The sequence below is a fragment of the Myxocyprinus asiaticus genome, chromosome 28 (genome assembly GCF_019703515.2).
Source record: "Myxocyprinus asiaticus isolate MX2 ecotype Aquarium Trade chromosome 28, UBuf_Myxa_2, whole genome shotgun sequence".
Classification (NCBI taxonomy): Eukaryota; Metazoa; Chordata; class Actinopteri; order Cypriniformes; family Catostomidae; genus Myxocyprinus; species Myxocyprinus asiaticus.
Window position 1 is genome coordinate 9,393,954 of NC_059371.1, and position 18,448 is coordinate 9,412,401.

The 18,448-nt window shown below is 36.0% G+C and overlaps 1 protein-coding gene across 1 annotated transcript; it reads left to right on the top strand.

Moving 5' to 3' along the window:
- The first annotated feature begins 788 nt into the window (after nt 1-788).
- LOC127419278 (titin-like) lies at nt 789-17,336 on the top strand. The gene is made up of 19 exons (XM_051660558.1): nt 789-901; nt 1,070-1,111; nt 1,346-1,609; nt 1,908-2,174; nt 3,617-3,895; nt 4,631-4,903; nt 4,999-5,289; nt 7,979-8,236; nt 8,841-9,119; nt 9,855-10,127; nt 10,223-10,513; nt 13,082-13,339; nt 14,797-15,063; nt 15,394-15,495; nt 15,705-15,764; nt 15,853-15,912; nt 16,507-16,572; nt 16,694-16,741; nt 16,878-17,336. The coding sequence occupies exons 1-19, from the start codon at nt 877-879 to the stop codon at nt 16,883-16,885; spliced, it is 3,411 nt and encodes a 1,136-aa protein (XP_051516518.1). The 5' UTR covers nt 789-876; the 3' UTR covers nt 16,886-17,336.
- Nucleotides 17,337-18,448: the final 1,112 nt, after the last annotated feature.

Genomic DNA, 18,448 nt, shown 5'->3' on the forward strand with positions numbered 1-18,448 from the left:
GTGGCTTACAAAACAAAAATGACTAATCTTTCAATCTTAATAATAAACTGTTCAATAGTTGTAAGAATAAATAACCCTTTTAAAATTGGTTAAATAAACATAAAAGCAAAAGTTGCAGTAAACTTAATGTGATTCTTGTGTTGAATAAATTGAATAAAGGTGTAACATTTTGTTAGGTGTTACCACAGGACACATTTTGTGTTGCTCTGCTTTAAACTGGAAGTGTTTCAAAACATCACAACTAACTGTTGTAGCATGGGATATGTTAAAAAGGGTTAATAAAGTATTATTTCGGGAGTTTTGAATGCAAAAGTTAACACAGGCTGGAGTAAACAGGATGGTCGCTTTGACTTCCTAAAGACATATTAGAACTATGAAGCACTGAACCACACCTATAATGCTTGAAGTTGAATCCACAGAAATAACAAACAATAAATGGCTAAAAATTATGGGAATGTTATTGCCAACAGGAGTGAAATATGCATGACCTTTTTTATTATTATCATTTTGTTATGTTCTCAATGTGTTGCTTTGTAAAATGCATGTTAAGTTCTTTGTAATATACAGCAGTCTCACTGTCGGTCTCTCTCGATCCTTCTCAAAGCATACACAGAAGTACAACAAGAAGACAAATACACACTCTTGCAAGCTTCATTGATCCAGTAATGATACAATTTAAAATGAAATCAAGTGACGCACACTGTCACCCAAGAGTTTTTATGTGAAATGGAAGTAGACACTACGTCATTAAAAAAAAAAAAAAAAAGTGTGCATGAAAGGTTCTGATAACAGGAAGTCATTGTTCATGCAGTGTTCATGTAAGACCTTTGTTCACTGAGAGCTTGGCATTAATCTTGACTGGAACTGGAAATACAAATGTTTCAAATCATCCTTTTGACAGGTAAGATACAATATTTGATGGGTAATTAAGTGTAATGTGGATTACTGGGTATTAATTATTATATGCAATAATCTAAACCAGTTAAACTTTTTACTAATATCCTTTTTAAAAGTAAATATTCCCACAATTCACTATATAGTATTAGCTCTTAATTGTTTTAATTTCTAGTGGCAGTGCAAGTAGCATCTCAAGTATCAGAGTCAACTGATGGTAAGATCAATATTTCTCTTTTGTTCTATGGCTCATGATAAGAACACAGTTTGACTACCAAATCATTTTTTACATGGAAGTTTTCTGGTTTCATAAGTGAAATAATATTTTGTTTTCAAAATGCCAGTGGTACGCTTTGAAGCTCAATGTAGATTTTTGCATGATGTTTGAGTATTACTTTAATAATTTCATCTGGAATCAGCCACTCTAAATTAACATTTATCAATCTCCTAGAAACTACAATTATGTCTAAACCCAAAATTACTCGGAGTCCAGCTCATACAGTGCTGTACAGCGCAGATAATGTCACTCTGAAGTGTGAAGTCACTGATGCACCATCTGGTGTAGAGTATGACTGGTACAAGGACTCAACTCAGCTTGGATCTCACACTGATAAACTCACCATCACTGAGCCTGGTGATGGAAGTTATCAGTGCAAAGCAAAAGTTGGAATATTTCAGTCTGATAAAAGTGACCCCCACACTTTAACTGTCCAAAGTGAGTAAAAATCAATTTGTGCAATGTGATGTGTTATTTACAAAGTATTTTATTTTGGCAAAAATCCTCTGTTCCATCAACAGATAATTGCCTAATATGTTTAAAGAACATTGTGAATCTGCTTTTGCAGAATCTGCTATTTTTATTATTATTATTATTTTATTTTTTTGGCTTTTAGATGTTCATAATTAAAAGTAGAGCTTTGTCCCCAACAGAACTTTAATTAATATAGGGATTTAGTAATTGTGCTTGTTTTGTCATTGATTTCAATATGCGGTCTGCATTTACTTTTCAATAGCAATCCCAACAGCAAAAACAACTTTGGTATCAAAGTGGGCAGAAGTCTACCAATCTGAAAAAGTCAATCTAAAGTGTGAGATTCAGGGCAGATCAGAGGCCTGGATCTACAAATGGTATAGAAATGGGGTGAGTCTACAAGAATCTAATTCTCAATTGGAGATCCAGTCAGCAACAATGGACAACTCTGGAAATTATACTTGCCAAGGATTCCTGCAAAACAGATTGAACGCTGAACACAGTAATGCTCTTACACTTAAAGTTAATGGTAAGCATAATATATCAAAAATTGGTTACTATTTAATTCCATTCTTCCATTTATGCTATGTAAAAATTTTGATGACTTTACTATTATTCTAAAATGATGAATATCATAATAAATAATGAGTAGGTGTGTCCAAACCTTTGACTGCTATGGTACAAACTGTAAAGTCCTGAAAAAAGAGTGTTATGGATCTTAACCCCATTGAGCTTTTGTGGGATCAGCTAGATTGTAAGGTGCGTGAGAAGTGCCCGACAAGACAGCCACATCTATGGCAAGTGCTACAGGAAGTGTGGGGTGAAATGTCACCTGAGTATCTGAACAAACTTCAAATTTTAATAGTAATTTTTCACATTATTAATGTCCTGACTATACATTGTGATCAGTTGAATGCCACTTTGGTGAATAAAAGTACCAATTTCTTTCCATAAGAGCAAAATCTGTACATTATTCCAAACTTTTGGCCACAAGTGTGTGTGTGTATGTATGTATGTATATATATATATATATATAATTAAGAGACCACTGAAAAATTATCAGTTTCTCTGGATTTACTATTTAATGATATGTATTTGAGTAAAATGAACATTTTTGTTTTATTCTATAAAGTACTGACAAAATTTCTCCCAAATTCCAAATAAAAATATTGTCATTTGGAGCAGTTATTTGCAGAAAATGACAACTAGTCAAAATAACAAAAAAGATGCAGTGTTTTCAGACCTCGAATAATGCAAAGAAACCAAGCTCATATTCATTTTTAAACAACACAATTCTAATGTCTTAACTTAGGAAGAGTTCAGAAATCAATATTTGGTGGAATAACCCTGATTTTCAATCACAGCTTTCATGCGTCTTGAAATGCTCTCTACCAGTTTTTCACATTGATGTTGGCTGAATTATGCCACTCCTTGTGCAACAATTCGAGCAGCTCGGTTTTGTTTGATGGCTTGTGGCCATCCATCTTCCTCTTGATCACATTCCAGGGGTTTTTAATGGGGTTCATGTCTGGAGATTGGGCTGGCCATGACAGGGTCTTGATCCGGTGGACCTCCATCCACACCTTCATTGATCTGGCTGTGTGGCATGGAGCATTGTCCTGCTGGAAAAAACAATCCTCAGAGTTGTCATTGTCAGAGCAATTTTCTTCCAGAATAACCTTGTACGTGGCTTGATTCATGCATCCTTCATAAAGACAAATCTGCCCGATTCCAGCCTCGCTGAAGCACCCCCAGATCATTATCGATCCTCCACCAAATTTCACAGTGGGTGCGAGACACTGTGGCTTAAAGGCCTCTCCAGTAGTGTTGTAGTACCCGAGATCTGTCTTGGTCTCATATGCTATTATGCTATTACAGACATATATTGCCATTCATGTAAAGCAGTTATCAGTATTAATATGTTATTTATCAGAATTCATTCACCTTTTTTTTTTTTTTTTTTGCATGTAGAACGTCCTGTACCACAAGTTCAATCAGACTGGACAGAGGCTTTCCCTGGTGAAACAGTGTCTTTGCAGTGCGTGATTCAAGGTGTATCAGAAAACTGGATCTATATGTGGTTCAGGGACAAGGAGAAAATTGGCTCTAGTAATCATGAAAATAGAGCAGGGAATAATCTCTCACTGTCAGTTAACCCTAGTCATGATGGGGCTTATAAATGTCAAGCTGAGCTGCAGGGCAGGTCAGTTAAGACTCATATTAGCCCACAGTTTCAGTTGAAGGTTTATGGTAAGTCTTCATTGAAGAATATGATATCACTTTTGCTAAATGCAGCATGTCATGGTTTTTTTTTTTATTAATTTTTTTGTCTAATTCTACAGGTTGTAGATGCTATGTATCTGTTACATTGTAAAATACATTGCATCAGTTTTGTAAATTTCTCCCTTTACAATGCAGTTGTTTGCACCATTTTCTAAGATTGGCTTGGCTTATTCCATAAGTTTCATTTGTATATCTTGTATTTACTGTTTTGGTGCGGTTTATAGCCAGTCTCAACTTAAAGACCCCATAAAATTATGTGGCTTTTACTGTAGTCCATGTGAGTTAGTGTTGCAGTCATCTATATGCTAGTGTATACCTAAAAGTTCACAAAATAAACATTTAGCAGATACACAAATGTGCATTCATTCTCTTCTCTGTTCTGGTAAGATGGACTGAAAATATTGATGGCTAATCTTGTTTGCAAGGGCGCTTTTTGTTCAATTAAATCAACCTAGAATGTCTCCTTCCCCTAATACCACCGACCTCCACCTAGAAAATTATGGTTTATGGCTTTGACGTAAACCAAAGGCTATTTTTGATAAAAGAATAAGGCCTCAACTTCCTGTTTATAGGACAGAAAACTAAGCTCATCATAACATTTTATGGGGTCTTCAAGGATCATTTTCAACGTGTTTCCATTGAAATCATATGCTTAATACTTGTGTTGGTATATTAATTATTTTTTCTCCACTGTCAATAAAGGTGCACAGCCAACAGTTCTTCTGAATCAAGATCCAACATTCCCATTGATTTACACTCAGGAACAAGTCAAACTTATCTGTAGCATTCAAGAGCAGACATCAAATTGGGAATACCTGTGGTATAAAGTTCCGGATGAAGTAAACAGTATCTTCAGCGATGCCATTTACACTATTTCAAGTGCTACACTCTCTCACAATGGGATATACACTTGTCATGTACGAAGGAGAGGCAAACAATATCCATCTACTAAGTCTCACAATTTGACCATACGAGGTAAGATCTTTCATGTTGCATATTTGATGTGTTCAGGTTTAAGATATGAAGAATGTTTTGAAATTGGTCTTCTTATGATTTGTTTTTCTGTACAGAGCCTCCTCAACCAAATTTGTCAATTGAGTCTCAGTGGAAAACATTTTACGAAAATGAAAAAGTCACTCTGAAGTGTTCAATCAATGGAATTTCAAATGAATGGAGCTATGAATGGTTTAGAAATGGAACTAATGTCTCTAAAGATAAGGATATATCCTTATTTGGAACCATACTCTCAATCAGCTCAGCAAAAACAAGTCATTCTGGATGGTATACCTGCAGAGTGAAACACGCAAAGAGATTGCCAGTGACCACAAGAGAAGCAGAAGCTTTGCGACTTCAAATTTATGGCAAGTAAAACTACTTTGGAAAATATGTACTGTAAATCAGATTGAGTGAGATTGTCTCAACGAGGTCAACAAGGGATGTTAAAGCTTACGCTGCTTTTCTTGTACACTGGCCTTTTTATTGACATAGATTGGTTAGTGTCAGTGTTTACAGTTTCCTCCCTGTCTCATTGTCATTATTAGCTGCTCAATTCAGTTACTCACAGGAACTGTGAGCTGTTTTTCTCATGCTGTGCTCTTTTCTCAGTTAAAAAAAGCATTCAAAGATGCTGTCGGTTAATTAAGATTTGACGGACAAAGTCACACCTTGCTTGAACTTGTGTTAAACTTTCCAGTGTTATGAATGTTGCTGTCTTTGATATTTACTTTTGTCACTATGGTGACATGGTTACAGGTGTTGTTCACAAAAATCACAAGAATAGAAAAGGGGCATTGACTTCGGTTACTTACAGAAAGTTTTCAATCCAGTTCTGTAAACTGTTGTATGAACATGACAATGGGAGAGTCATGCCTGTTAGTAAATATGGTTGACAATTCCAAACAATGACTGTGTGAATTTATCCTAAAGGGGGTCGCACACCAGATGTGTCTGGTGTCCTAAAACACCCAGCTACGACTTCCAGAGGCTGCTCAATATTCTGCTGCGCCACAGAGCACCACTCACATAGTTTTCTATTAAATTTGACCCAAATTGTTAGCATGTAACATAAATTATTTACTTTTGCCATGCCTAGAAGACACATTGTGAATATGTATCTTTCAAATAACCTACATAATGCTTGTTTTTTCCAGTTACAAGTATGTCTTTTGTTGTTTGAGAACTTGAATGAAGCCAATTCAAGGCTACATATAGAGAAATTGCATAATAAACGTCAACATTTCTAATCGCTCAGTTTGCGCAGTAGGGCTGCAACTAACAATTATTTTGATAGTCGATTAATCTAACGATTATTCGACTATTTGGCTATTATTGCAATGATTAATCATTAGCTCTTAACCGATTATTCAGCTTGTGCCCCGACTTAAAAGGTTGTATTAAACATGCTTACTAACAATAAAGAGGACAAAATCATCTTTTAAAAATACCTCTAAATGACATTCACTGAATTAAAGGGAAAAACACTTTTTATTAAGTTTAATTCAGTAAAGAAATTGACTAAAAAATCCTATTGTTATCAAGTGTTTTTGTCTTGTTTTCCATTTAAAATGGTCTAAAAATCCTTAAAACAAGATACATTTACTTGAGAAGCAACATATAAGATATTTGGACTTGCTTTAAGAGAATGTATCTTAAATATAAGTGTATTTTGTATAAAAGTGTATTTTTTTACTTGGTTATTCTTTGAGTGCAGTAAAGACAAAATACACTTATACTCAAGATCTGTTGTCTAAAAGCAAGTCTAAATATCTTATATGCTGCTTCTCAGGTCAATGCATCTATTTTTTTAAAGGATTTTTAGGTATTTTAAAATATTTGTATTTTTAATATTCAACATTCTCAGATAACAATTTTTTCTTCTGCAGTATAGCTGCTAAAGTAAATGTACATTGTTTTAAAGGAGTTTTAGATATGTATATTGGAAAACAAGCCAAAAACAAAAACAGATCAAAAACGTATTTTGTTGCAGTGTATGATGGGGCGAAGACTACCCTCTCTCACCTTTCTATTCACTTCAATCCATCTTTAACTCACAAAAAAACAAACTCTCTCGTATTAATAAAGCTGCGTATTGCCAATTTTCTTCACAATAAGAAATGCACAGTGACACATATTATGATTCAGTAAGTCGCGAGCCATCACGTTATAATCTAGCTGCATTAAGCGTGCGTGTTCGAGGGATGAGCGTCCCCGTGATAGAGTGTGCATCAGCCAGCTGCAGTTTCAATCTCTCCCCTTTAGATCGGGACATTCACGCAACTCACAGAAGAGGCGCTGACCGTACAGAGAAATGCCAGAGTTTGTAGTTATTTACATGATCTGCTTCTGTATTATTTGAATTTCAATAAAGTTATAACGCATTAAATATAACTGCATTTAAGATGTAATGCTGGGGTGTTTCCTTTAAAGAGCTCTGGCTCCGCTTATTCCACAACGACAGTGCTCTGTATTTACTTCTTTTGTATTTTTGTACAATTCCCTCATACTTTGCGATCTACATAACCTGAAGCTGGTTGGAAAGTTTAGCGTGCATCTGGACTGTGAGCTGTGTAATTCTTCCTCTCCTCAGTCAGGCATGAGTTGCAGTGCTGCTCTCATGTGTCATCATTAGAGTTTAATGTGATCTCATGTTACGTTAAATGAGATCAAACAACTATTCAACAACAAAATTTTTTGTCGACAATTTTTCATTGTTGACATTGTCGATAATGTCGACTAATCGTTTCAGCCCTAATGTGCAGTTGCAGTTGAAGTGGTTGTTTCTTCTTTGGACTGGGAAGGAGCATCGGAATTTATGGGGGCCCCATCTTAGACCCGGCAATGGTGATAAGATTCGTAGCTTTGGACTGCATCGCAGCAACATGTCATATTTGTGCCTTGTTCTACCCGTGACAGAGCGCGGCATGGCGCTTCTCGCCCATTGTGCGTCCGACTTTGGTCTCTGGTTACCAAGAATAATAAGCACATGCAAATTAAGGCAGCTATTGTTTGGAGATGGTCCAGTATTTTTAATTCTACCTCTGTTGTGCCCAGATAAGACTCCTAACCCGAAGACAGGAAAACATCCGTCATTTGAGTTTTTCTACACTGAGGAGCAAGTCCAGCTTGATTGCAATATGCCAGGTGATGGTTGGGAATATCACTGGTATGAAGGCTCAAAGCCAACAGAACCTCTGTCCACAGATCCAACTTACAACATCAGCTCAGCATCTTTCTCTCACACCTTTTATTGCACAGCAAAGAGAGGTGACTTCTCAGTGCGAAGTGAGAACATAGAAGTGATCGTTAAAGGTAAGTTGGTCTTTTGGGTCCATTTAAATTGCTTCTTGTGGTCATTTCAATTCTAGGATTAAATGTCATGGCAGCACAGCTGTTGTGTTTAAAGCAAAAAGCTAACGGTGATGTGTGCAATTTTTTGGGTGTTAAAATAACTTATCCTATCCCAGCTTGACATCCAGAGTCAGCAATAAGTAACCATTCGTAGGTTGAACATGGTGAAAAGTTTAACACTGTAGCACTATCAAAACATCGCTCTGGGATGTGTTTCCCTTACAACAAAGTAACTCACTGCTTAACCACCATAATACGATGCATCGTTGAAGAAATTAATTAGCTAGTCATGACTGTTTCCCGAAACCCTAGTAACAATGTCTCATATCCATCGTTCGGACCAAGTTGGCTCAACAACATAGAGCTGTCATTAATCATGTTACTCAGGTGATGGAGTAATAACTTCCTGGAAAATTAAATTATAATAGCTCATTTACATGTACACCAGAAAGTCGTTTAATGTGAGAAAGCTGCTGAAGACAGGAAAGCTGCATACACTGTGTAATGCTATATATGTTATTTATCAGAGCTCATTCACCTTTTTTATTTTTTTTTTTTCATGTAGAACGTCCTGTACCACAAGTTCGATCAGACTGGACAGAGGCTTTCCCTGGTGAAACAGTGTCTTTGCAGTGCGTGATTCAAGGTGTATCAGAAAACTGGATCTATATGTGGTTCAGGGACATGGAGAAAATTGGCTCTAGTGATCATGAAAATAGAGCAGGGAATAATCTCTCACTATCAGTTAACCCTAGTCATGATGGGGCTTATAAATGTCAAGCTGAGCTGCAGGGCAGGTCAGTTAAGACTGATATTAGCCCACAGTTTCAGTTGAAGGTTTATGGTAAGTCTTCATTGAAGAATATGATATCACTTTTGCTAAATGCAGCATGTCATGGTTTTTTTTTAATTAATTTTTTTGTCTACTTCTACAGGTTGTAGATGCTATGTATCTGTTACATTGTAAAATACATTGCATCAGTTTTGTAAATTTCTCCCTTTACAATGCAGTTGTTTGCACCATTTTCTAAGATTGGCTTGGCTTATTCCATAAGTTTCATTTTGTATATCTTGTATTTACTGTTTTGGTGCGGTTTATAGCCAGTCTCAACTTAAAGACCCCATAAAATTATGTGGCTTTTACTGTAGTCCATGTGAGTTAGTGTTGCAGTCATCTATATGCTAGTGTATACCTAAAAGTTCACAAAATAAACATTTAGCAGATACACAAATGTGCATTCATTCTCTTCTCTGTTCTGGTAAGATGGACTGAAAATATTGATGGCTAATCTTGTTTGCAAGGGCGCTTTTTGTTCAATTAAATCAACCTAGAATGTCTCCTTCCCCTAATACCACCGACCTCCACCTAGAAAATTATGGTTTATGGCTTTGACGTAAACCAAAGGCTATTTTTGATAAAAGAATAAGGCCTCAACTTCCTGTTTATAGGACAGAAAACTAAGCTCATCATAACATTTTATGGGGTCTTCAAGGATCATTTTCAACGTGTTTCCATTGAAATCATATGCTTAATACTTGTGTTGGTATATTAATTATTTTTTCTCCACTGTCAATAAAGGTGCACAGCCAACAGTTCTTCTGAATCAAGATCCAACATTCCCATTGATTTACACTCAGGAACAAGTCAAACTTATCTGTAGCATTCAAGAGCAGACATCAAATTGGGAATACCTGTGGTATAAAGTTCCGGATGAAGTAAACAGTATCTTCAGCGATGCCATTTACACTATTTCAAGTGCTACACTCTCTCACAATGGGATATACACTTGTCATGTACGAAGGAGAGGCAAACAATATCCATCTACTAAGTCTCACAATTTGACCATAGGAGGTAAGATCTTTCATGTTGCATATTTGATGTGTTCAGGTTTAAGATATAAAGAAAGTTTTGAAATTGGTCTTCTTATGATTTGTTTTTCTGTACAGAGCCTCCTCAACCAAATTTGTCAATTGAGTCTCAGTGGAAAACATTTTACGGAAATGAAAAAGTCACTCTGAAGTGTTCAATCAATGGAATTTCAAATGAATGGAGCTATGAATGGTTTAGAAATGGAACTAATGTCTCTAAAGATAAGGATATATCCTTATTTGGAACCATACTCTCAATCAGCTCAGCAAAAACAAGTCATTCTGGATGGTATACCTGCAGAGGGAAACATGCAAAGAGATTGCCAGTGACCACAAGAGAAGCAGAAGCTTTGCGACTTCAAATTTATGGCAAGTAAAACTACTTTGGAAAATATGTACTGTAAATCAGATTGAGTGAGATTGTCTCAACGAGGTCAACAAGGGATGTTAAAGCTTACGCTGCTTTTCTTGTACATGGCTTTTTATTGACATAGATTGGTTAGTGTCAGTGTTTACAGTTTCCTCCCTGTCTCATTGTCATTATTAGCTGCTCAGTTCAGTTACTCACAGGAACTGTGAGCTGTTTTTCATCTGAAGATTTTAGATCTAAATACTGTCTTCTAATTAGAGCTGCTCTCATCAGTTTTGTGGTCTGGTCATGACCCTAATGCTGTGCTCTTTTCTCAGTTAAAAAAAGCATTCAAAGATGCTGTCGGTTAATTAAGATTTGACGGACAAAGTCACACCTTGCTTGAACTTGTGTTAAACTTTCCAGTGTTATGAATGTTGCTGTCTTTGATATTTACTTTTGTCACTATGGTGACATGGTTACAGGTGTTGTTCACAAAAATCACAAGAATAGAAAAGGGGCATTGACTTCGGTTACTTACAGAAAGTTTTCAATCCAGTTCTGTAAACTGTTGTATGAACATGACAATGGGAGAGTCATGCCTGTTAGTAAATACGGTTGACAATTCCAAACAATGACTGTGTGAATTTATCCTAAAGGGGGTCGCACACCAGATGTGTCTGGTGTCCTAAAACACCCAGCTACGACTCCAGAGGCTGCTCAATATTCTGCTGCGCCACAGAGCACCACTCACATAGTTTTCTATTAAATTTGACCCAAATTGTTAGCATGTAACATAGATTATTTACTTTTGCCATGCCTAGAAGACACATTGTGAATATGTATCTTTCAAATAACCTACATAATGCTTGTTTTTTCCAGTTACAAGTATGTCTTTTGTTGTTTGAGAACTTGAATGAAGCCAATTCAAGGCTACATATAGAGAAATTGCATAATAAACGTCAACATTTCTAATCGCTCAGTTTGCGCAGTAGGGCTGCAACTAACAATTATTTTGATAGTCGATTAATCTAACGATTATTCGACTATTTGGCTATTATTGCAATGATTAATCATTAGCTCTTAACCGATTATTCAGCTTGTGCCCCGACTTAAAAGGTTGTATTAAACATGCTTACTAACAATAAAGAGGACAAAATCATCTTTTAAAAATACCTCTAAATGACATTCACTGAATTAAAGGGAAAAACACTTTTTATTAAGTTTAATTCAGTAAAGAAATTGACTAAAAAATCCTATTGTTATCAAGTGTTTTTGTCTTGTTTTCCATTTAAAATGGTCTAAAAATCCTTAAAACAAGATACATTTACTTGAGAAGCAACATATAAGATATTTGGACTTGCTTTAAGAGAATGTATCTTAAATATAAGTGTATTTTGTATAAAAGTGTATTTTTTTACTTGGTTATTCTTTGAGTGCAGTAAAGACAAAATACACTTATACTCAAGATCTGTTGTCTAAAAGCAAGTCTAAATATCTTATATGCTGCTTCTCAGGTCAATACATCTTTTTTTAATGGATTTTTAGATATTTTAAAATATTTGTATTTTTAATATTCAACATTCTCAGATAACAATTTTTTCTTCTGCAGTATAGCTGCTAAAGTAAATGTACATTGTTTTAAAGGAGTTTTAGGTATTTATATTGGAAAACAAGCCAAAACAAAAACAGATCAGAAATGTATTTTGTCGCAGTGTATGTTGGGGCGAAGTCTACCCTCTCTCACCTTTCTATTCACTTCAATCCATCTTTAACTCACAAAAAAACAAACTCTCTCATATTAATAAAGCTGCGTATTGCCAATTTTCTTCACAATAAGAAATGCACAGTGACACATATGTTATGATTCAATAAGTCGTGAGCCATCACGTTATAATCTAGCTGCATTAAGCGTGCGTGTTCGAGGGATGAGCGTCCCCGTGATAGAGTGTGCATCAGCCAGCTGCAGTTTCAATCTCTCCCCCTTAGATCGGGACATTCACGCAACTCATAGAAGAGGCGCTGACTGCACAGAGAAATGCATTTCTGTATTTACTTATTTTGTATTTTTGTATAATTCCCTCATACTTTGCAATCTGCATCACCTGAAGCTGGTTGGAAAGTTTAGCGTGCATCTGGTCTGTGAGCTGTGTAATTCTTCCTCTCCTCAGTCAGGCATGAGTTGCAGTGCTGCTCTCACGTGTCATCATTAGAGTTTAATGTGATCTCATGTTACGTTAAATGAGATCAAACAACTATTCAAGAACAAACATTTTTTGTAGACAATTTTTTATTGTCGAAGTTGTTGATAACGTCGACTAATCGTTTCAGCCCTAATGCGCAGTTGCAGTTGAAGGAGCATCGGAATGTATGGGGGCCCCATCTTAGACCCGGCAATGATGATAAGATTCATAGCTTTGGACTGCATCGCAGCAACATGTCATATTTGTGCCTTGTTCTACCCGTGACAGGGCGCGGCATGTCCGACTTTGGTCGCTGGTTACCAAGAATAATAAGCACATGCAAATTAAGGCATCTATTGTTTGGAGATGGTCCAGTATTGTTAATTCTACCTCTGTTGTGCCCAGATAAGACTCCAAACCCGAAGACAGGAAAACATCCGTCATTTGAGTTTTTCTACACTGAGGAGCAAGTCCAGCATGATTGCAATATGCCAGGTGATGGTTGGGAATATCACTGGTATGAAGGCTCAAAGCCAACAGAACCTCTGTCCACAGATCCAACTTACAACATCAGCTCAGCATCTTTCTCTCACACCTTTTATTGCACAGCAAAGAGAGGTGACTTCTCAGTGCGAAGTGAGAACATAGAAGTGATCGTTAAAGGTAAGTTGGTCTTTTGGGTCCATTTAAATTGCTTCTTGTGGTCATTTCAATTCTAGGATTAAATGTCATGGCAGCACAGCTGTTGTGTTTAAAGCAAAAAGCTAACGGTGATGTGTGCAATTTTTTGGGTGTTAAAATAACTTATCCTATCCCAGCTTGACATCCAGAGTCAGCAATAAGTAACCATTCGTAGGTTGAACATGGTGAAAAGTTTAACACTGTAGCACTATCAAAACATCGCTCTGGGATGTGTTTCCCTTACAACAAAGTAACTCACTGCTTAACCACCATAATACGATGCATCGTTGAAGAAATTAACTAGCTAGTCATGACTGTTTCCCGAAACCCTAGTTACAATGTCTCACATCCATCGTTCGAACCAAGTTGGCTCAACAACATAGAGCTGTCATTAATCATGTTACTCAGGTGATGGAGTAATAACTTCCTGAAAAATTAAATTATAATAGCTCATTTACATGTACACCAGAAAGTCGTTTAATGTGAGAAAGCTGCTGAAGACAGGAAAGCTGCATACACTGTGTAAAGCTACAGATATTTTCTGCTGCAATAGTGGGGTTTCCCTCTACATCAGACTTCGGTGTTCCCCCAATGCACTTAAGCACATACGCACTGTTCAAAAACATATAAACGTCTTTTATGCTTTAACATAAACACATAAAAGCCGTGTTCTTCAATAGAAGCTGTGTGTGATAATGTGCTTTCTCTTAATAGCCTTTAAGCACTTAAACAGCAGCATTCGCGTTTACAGAATGTCTTACAGAACGTTTCAGAACATTGCTTTCTGCAAAACCCCAGAACAAATTGTTATCTTAAGTGCATGAAAACGTGGTCAAAGTGTTGACATAATGAAGGATATATTTGGAATGAATGATATAGAAGCCTCAGTGAAATCAAATGATGTCCACACAGCAAACTAGCAAGGACCTACGCTTCTAACCACAGGTAAAGAGCTGTAGTTCCAACCACACAACTGTGCGATGCTGTTGCGAATATCCGTTGGAACTTCGGTTTTGGGAAACACCAAATTGTTTAACTATGTTGCAAACGATGGAACTTGCAACCATATTTGGATAACAAAGCTTTTGGGAAATGCACCTCTGTTTGTTTGGGTATCCTGACCAGCCCATCACAGTAATACTGGCTCAAGCAATGTCATGAGTTTAGGGCAGGTCTGTTTGTTTTTTCAGACCAATGGCAGACAGAGGGAGTTTTCAGGAAACCATTCCGTTTGGTGTCACTAGTGTCACAGAAATTACACACTTCACCTTTATGTTTAGTTTACTGCATAAAGTCTTTCAAGTTAAGATTTTCAAGCAAGTTTTAAATAGTTAGTAACACACTCTGGACTGTACATTTAATGCTTGTCTTCTTATGAAAAATATATATGAAAAATATAAGAAATACATCTATAAAATGATGTATTATTTTGCTCTAAGCTCGTCCACCTGCTGTGCTGACTCTGGAGACTGAATGGGGTGACATCATGGCTGGGAATATCCTGACACTGAAGTGCGAGATCACAGATGAAAGAGAGTGGAACTACACCTGGTACGAGAATGGACTGAAGCTGAATGGGTCTTTAGATATCTACAAAGTAACTGCAACTGAAGAAACAATTAAAAGTGAATTCAAGTGCAAGGGAATAAGGACAGAGAGACCACTGTACTCTGCTATGAGTGAGGGCTTCATAGTCAATAATACTGGTGAGTTATGATAATGTTTGCTGTATTATGTCTACATAGTATCAAAATATACTATCCCTAGAAAAAGGAAGAGGACGACACTGGCTAAATTAAAGAAAACTAGATTAAAAAAAAAAAAAAAAAAAAGAAAAAGGGGGATAGCAAAAATCTAGGTGTGAGTGCCCCCTTCTGTGAGAAAACATAACCGGCAACTTTTTCCAGAAATGTCCTTTCAATAAAATCTCAAAATGTTAATTTAACTTTGCACTAAATGTTGTTGGTCAATGTTCCTTAATACTAAATAATGCCTTATGTATGCCTAAATGTATGTATTTTCCCTCATCATTAAAGTGTTCAAAAGAAAAATACTGCTGGCCATATCAGGATGTCTCATCTGTTGTATTGTAATCCTGATTATTGGATGCGTCATACTTAAATTCACCCGCAAATCAGGTACAAATTGAAAATACTACATGTGGCTTATGGTCAAATCATTAAAAAATATAAAATCTTACTGCTATAGTATGAACTATGAACTAAGGAGTTTAGTGTTATGGCTACATGTTGAACTTAGCATTAGTTCGTGCATTTTTAAGAAATGAATGATGTATTTGTTTTACATGTAATTATTACTTATGAAACCTTTCATTTCTTATCATTAGCGAAAAAAGAGACTTACAGAATTACAGAGGACTTGTTTTTCTCAATGGCAGACTCGAACCGTAAGTTTCTAATTTTGTGTGTTTTTCAGTTTATGTGTAAATATGTTCCACATTCACATTCATATGGGTCTTTGATTATTCTGTACAGAAACTGCTGCACCCTTGAAGGAGTACATGGACAACAAACCAACAGACTCGGAGATGAAAGGTACGTTCCTTTCCTTGAGTCTGCCTGAAGATACTGTACAATTTATAACCTGTAAAGACACAAGCACCTTCTGTTTAACAGCTGGCATTAGTTACTATCTCAAGTTTTAGACTATGTAATAATCATTTGTGAAAAACAAGTACTGTAACTCAAGAAGTCTACAGGTTTTCAGTTTTTGTTGTAATTTTTTACAATTATTTTTCGGTCACGCTTTATATTAGGTGGCCTTAACTACTATGTACTAATATTAAACACATACAAGACTATATATTTACTGTGTAACTACATGTTGTTCTGCAAAATTCCCACATTTGCTGCTACTGAGGTTGAGGAACGGGTAGGTTTAGGAGTTAGGGTTAGGGGTTAGAGTTAGGTTTTGGGGTAAGGGTTGGGTTAGGATTAGGGGTAAAGTTAACAGTGTAACTACAAATGTAATTAAATGCAAGTACTTTAAATTTAGTTACAATGCAACAACATTATTTTTCTAGTATAGCAACTCAAACTTATGGCAAGAAACATACAGCAAGTGCTAACCTCTGGCAAGTGTAAAGAGATTTTAAAACTAAACATTGCCGCTCTCTCTCTATCATTCAGAATGTGATGAAAAAGAACTGTTAAGCGATTGTATTTCAGCTGTTCATGTGGATGGTGTGATCAAAGGTAAGGATTCAAGTATTAAGTAAGTTTATCACACTATAAAATTGCAACAAAGCATCTGGACACTCCAACAAATCAGTCAAATCACTTATTGCAATCAACTCTTACAATTTCTCTCTTAAAGATGAAGATTCACCATCGACAGAGGCTAATGGCCTAACATCTTTTAAAGGTAGGCCTATAATTAAATTTACACTTTTTAATGGCATTTTTACATATTGTGGCTCTAAATGTCATGCTATTATCCAAGTTTGCATTATAAAAGCAGAGTGTGTGCTCATTGTAATGTTTCTATTCTATCTCTCCAGGAACCTGAATTATTTTATCAGTAATCAACATCAAGATGGTGTTTCTCTTTTTCACAGAGGCAGCTACAGTAAATTACAAATGCATATGTTATCTATAGCACAACACTTTGTCTAATAGCAACTGCACATTCATGTACACAAAGGCTAAATAACAATGTAATGTATGTTTGGGGCTTGAAAAATTTGGAATTTAACTGTAGTGCTGTAAACATGTGATTTGGAGAACAGAATGCTGCCCAGAAGATGGCAGTGGTTGTACAGTGAGGATGCAATAGTAGTTCAGACATAAACAATTACAATTATCAGACGTAAGGATTAAACAAAATTGGATCTGTACATACCTAGACTTCCGTTTATTACTCCTTGCAAATATTATATGATGACACCAGGTATCACGTGTATTTGATATGTTGTTTATTGAGAGATCATTATTTTAAATAAATAAAATTAAAGAAGCCATTTATTTGTGCTTTAGTTTTCCCACCATGATTGCAGATCTTCATATGCAATCTCAGCAATGTTTGGGTCACATAGCTGGACTTCTGTTCAGTCATCCGATCAACAGGTTTTGAAAATCCAAATACAACCCCTTTTCTGTTTACTGAAGACAATCTTTGAAAACACTGTCTCCTCTTGATCCAGAAAAGGGGTGAATATGGTCCAACTGAAAGTATTATACTGGTATAATTAAAAACAAATTATATATATATATACACAGACACACAGCACTTGGGGAAAAAGTACCCTTTACTTAAAAGCAAACATTGACAATACTCTTCTAGTGAGTAGTCTAAACCCAATGCCAAAAAAGTAAACATCTCTATCTAGTGGTATCATAATTTCTTACCTTTCAGCCTTTTGAAATAGCGAATAAATGGGTTTAGGCCCATGGTACTCAACAGATGGCCCGTGGGCCTGCAAACCATCTTTTTGTGTCCTGCGTGATGTTATCATTTAAAATTATTAGGCTTTTGAGGGGTCAGTTTACTTGAAAATTTACAGTAATTCTCAGTTTCGCTTAATTGCTGTAGTTATACCCTGTGTTCCAATCAGGATAAATTAGCCTCCAAAGGGCACTTCGAAGGGGAGAACAATCATGATAGTATAGTAGATTTTTATATATCAAATGTAGAAAAATACTAATATAGAATAGATTTGTGTGACCCAGGAGAGGGCATATGAGGTTACTAGGAGTGTGGACTTTGTGTGACCCAGAAGAGGTCATATGAGGTTACTGACAGTGCTGATGTTGCATGTCTCCTCAGCCGTAAGCAAAGAACAATTGTAATTGAGTCATGAGAAAGCTATGGGAAAGTACAGCAAAGTCAAAAAATTAACACAACCAATAATCAAAATAACTGAATGTATATTTTCATGATAAATGAATTAAAAAATTTATTTTTTGAATTAAAAGCCAGGTTCCCACCATTGAAAAGAGGTTAGAGGCTCTGTGAAATAATTGTGAGAAACAGAATCCATTGGATACAAAAGATATTAAGATGGCATAGGCATGAGGTAATGCTAGATAACAAACTGTACAAGAACTAAGGGTTTTGACAGAGAGAGTCAGA

Coding starts and splice junctions, on each gene's coding strand:
- LOC127419278 (XM_051660558.1), top strand. CDS start 877: ATGTTTCAAATCATCCTTTTGACAG. Junction 1,112..1,345: donor AGTATCAGAGTCAACTGATG/GTAAGATCAATA, acceptor TCAATCTCCTAG/AAACTACAATTATGTCTAAA. Junction 10,128..10,222: donor TCACAATTTGACCATAGGAG/GTAAGATCTTTC, acceptor TTTTCTGTACAG/AGCCTCCTCAACCAAATTTG.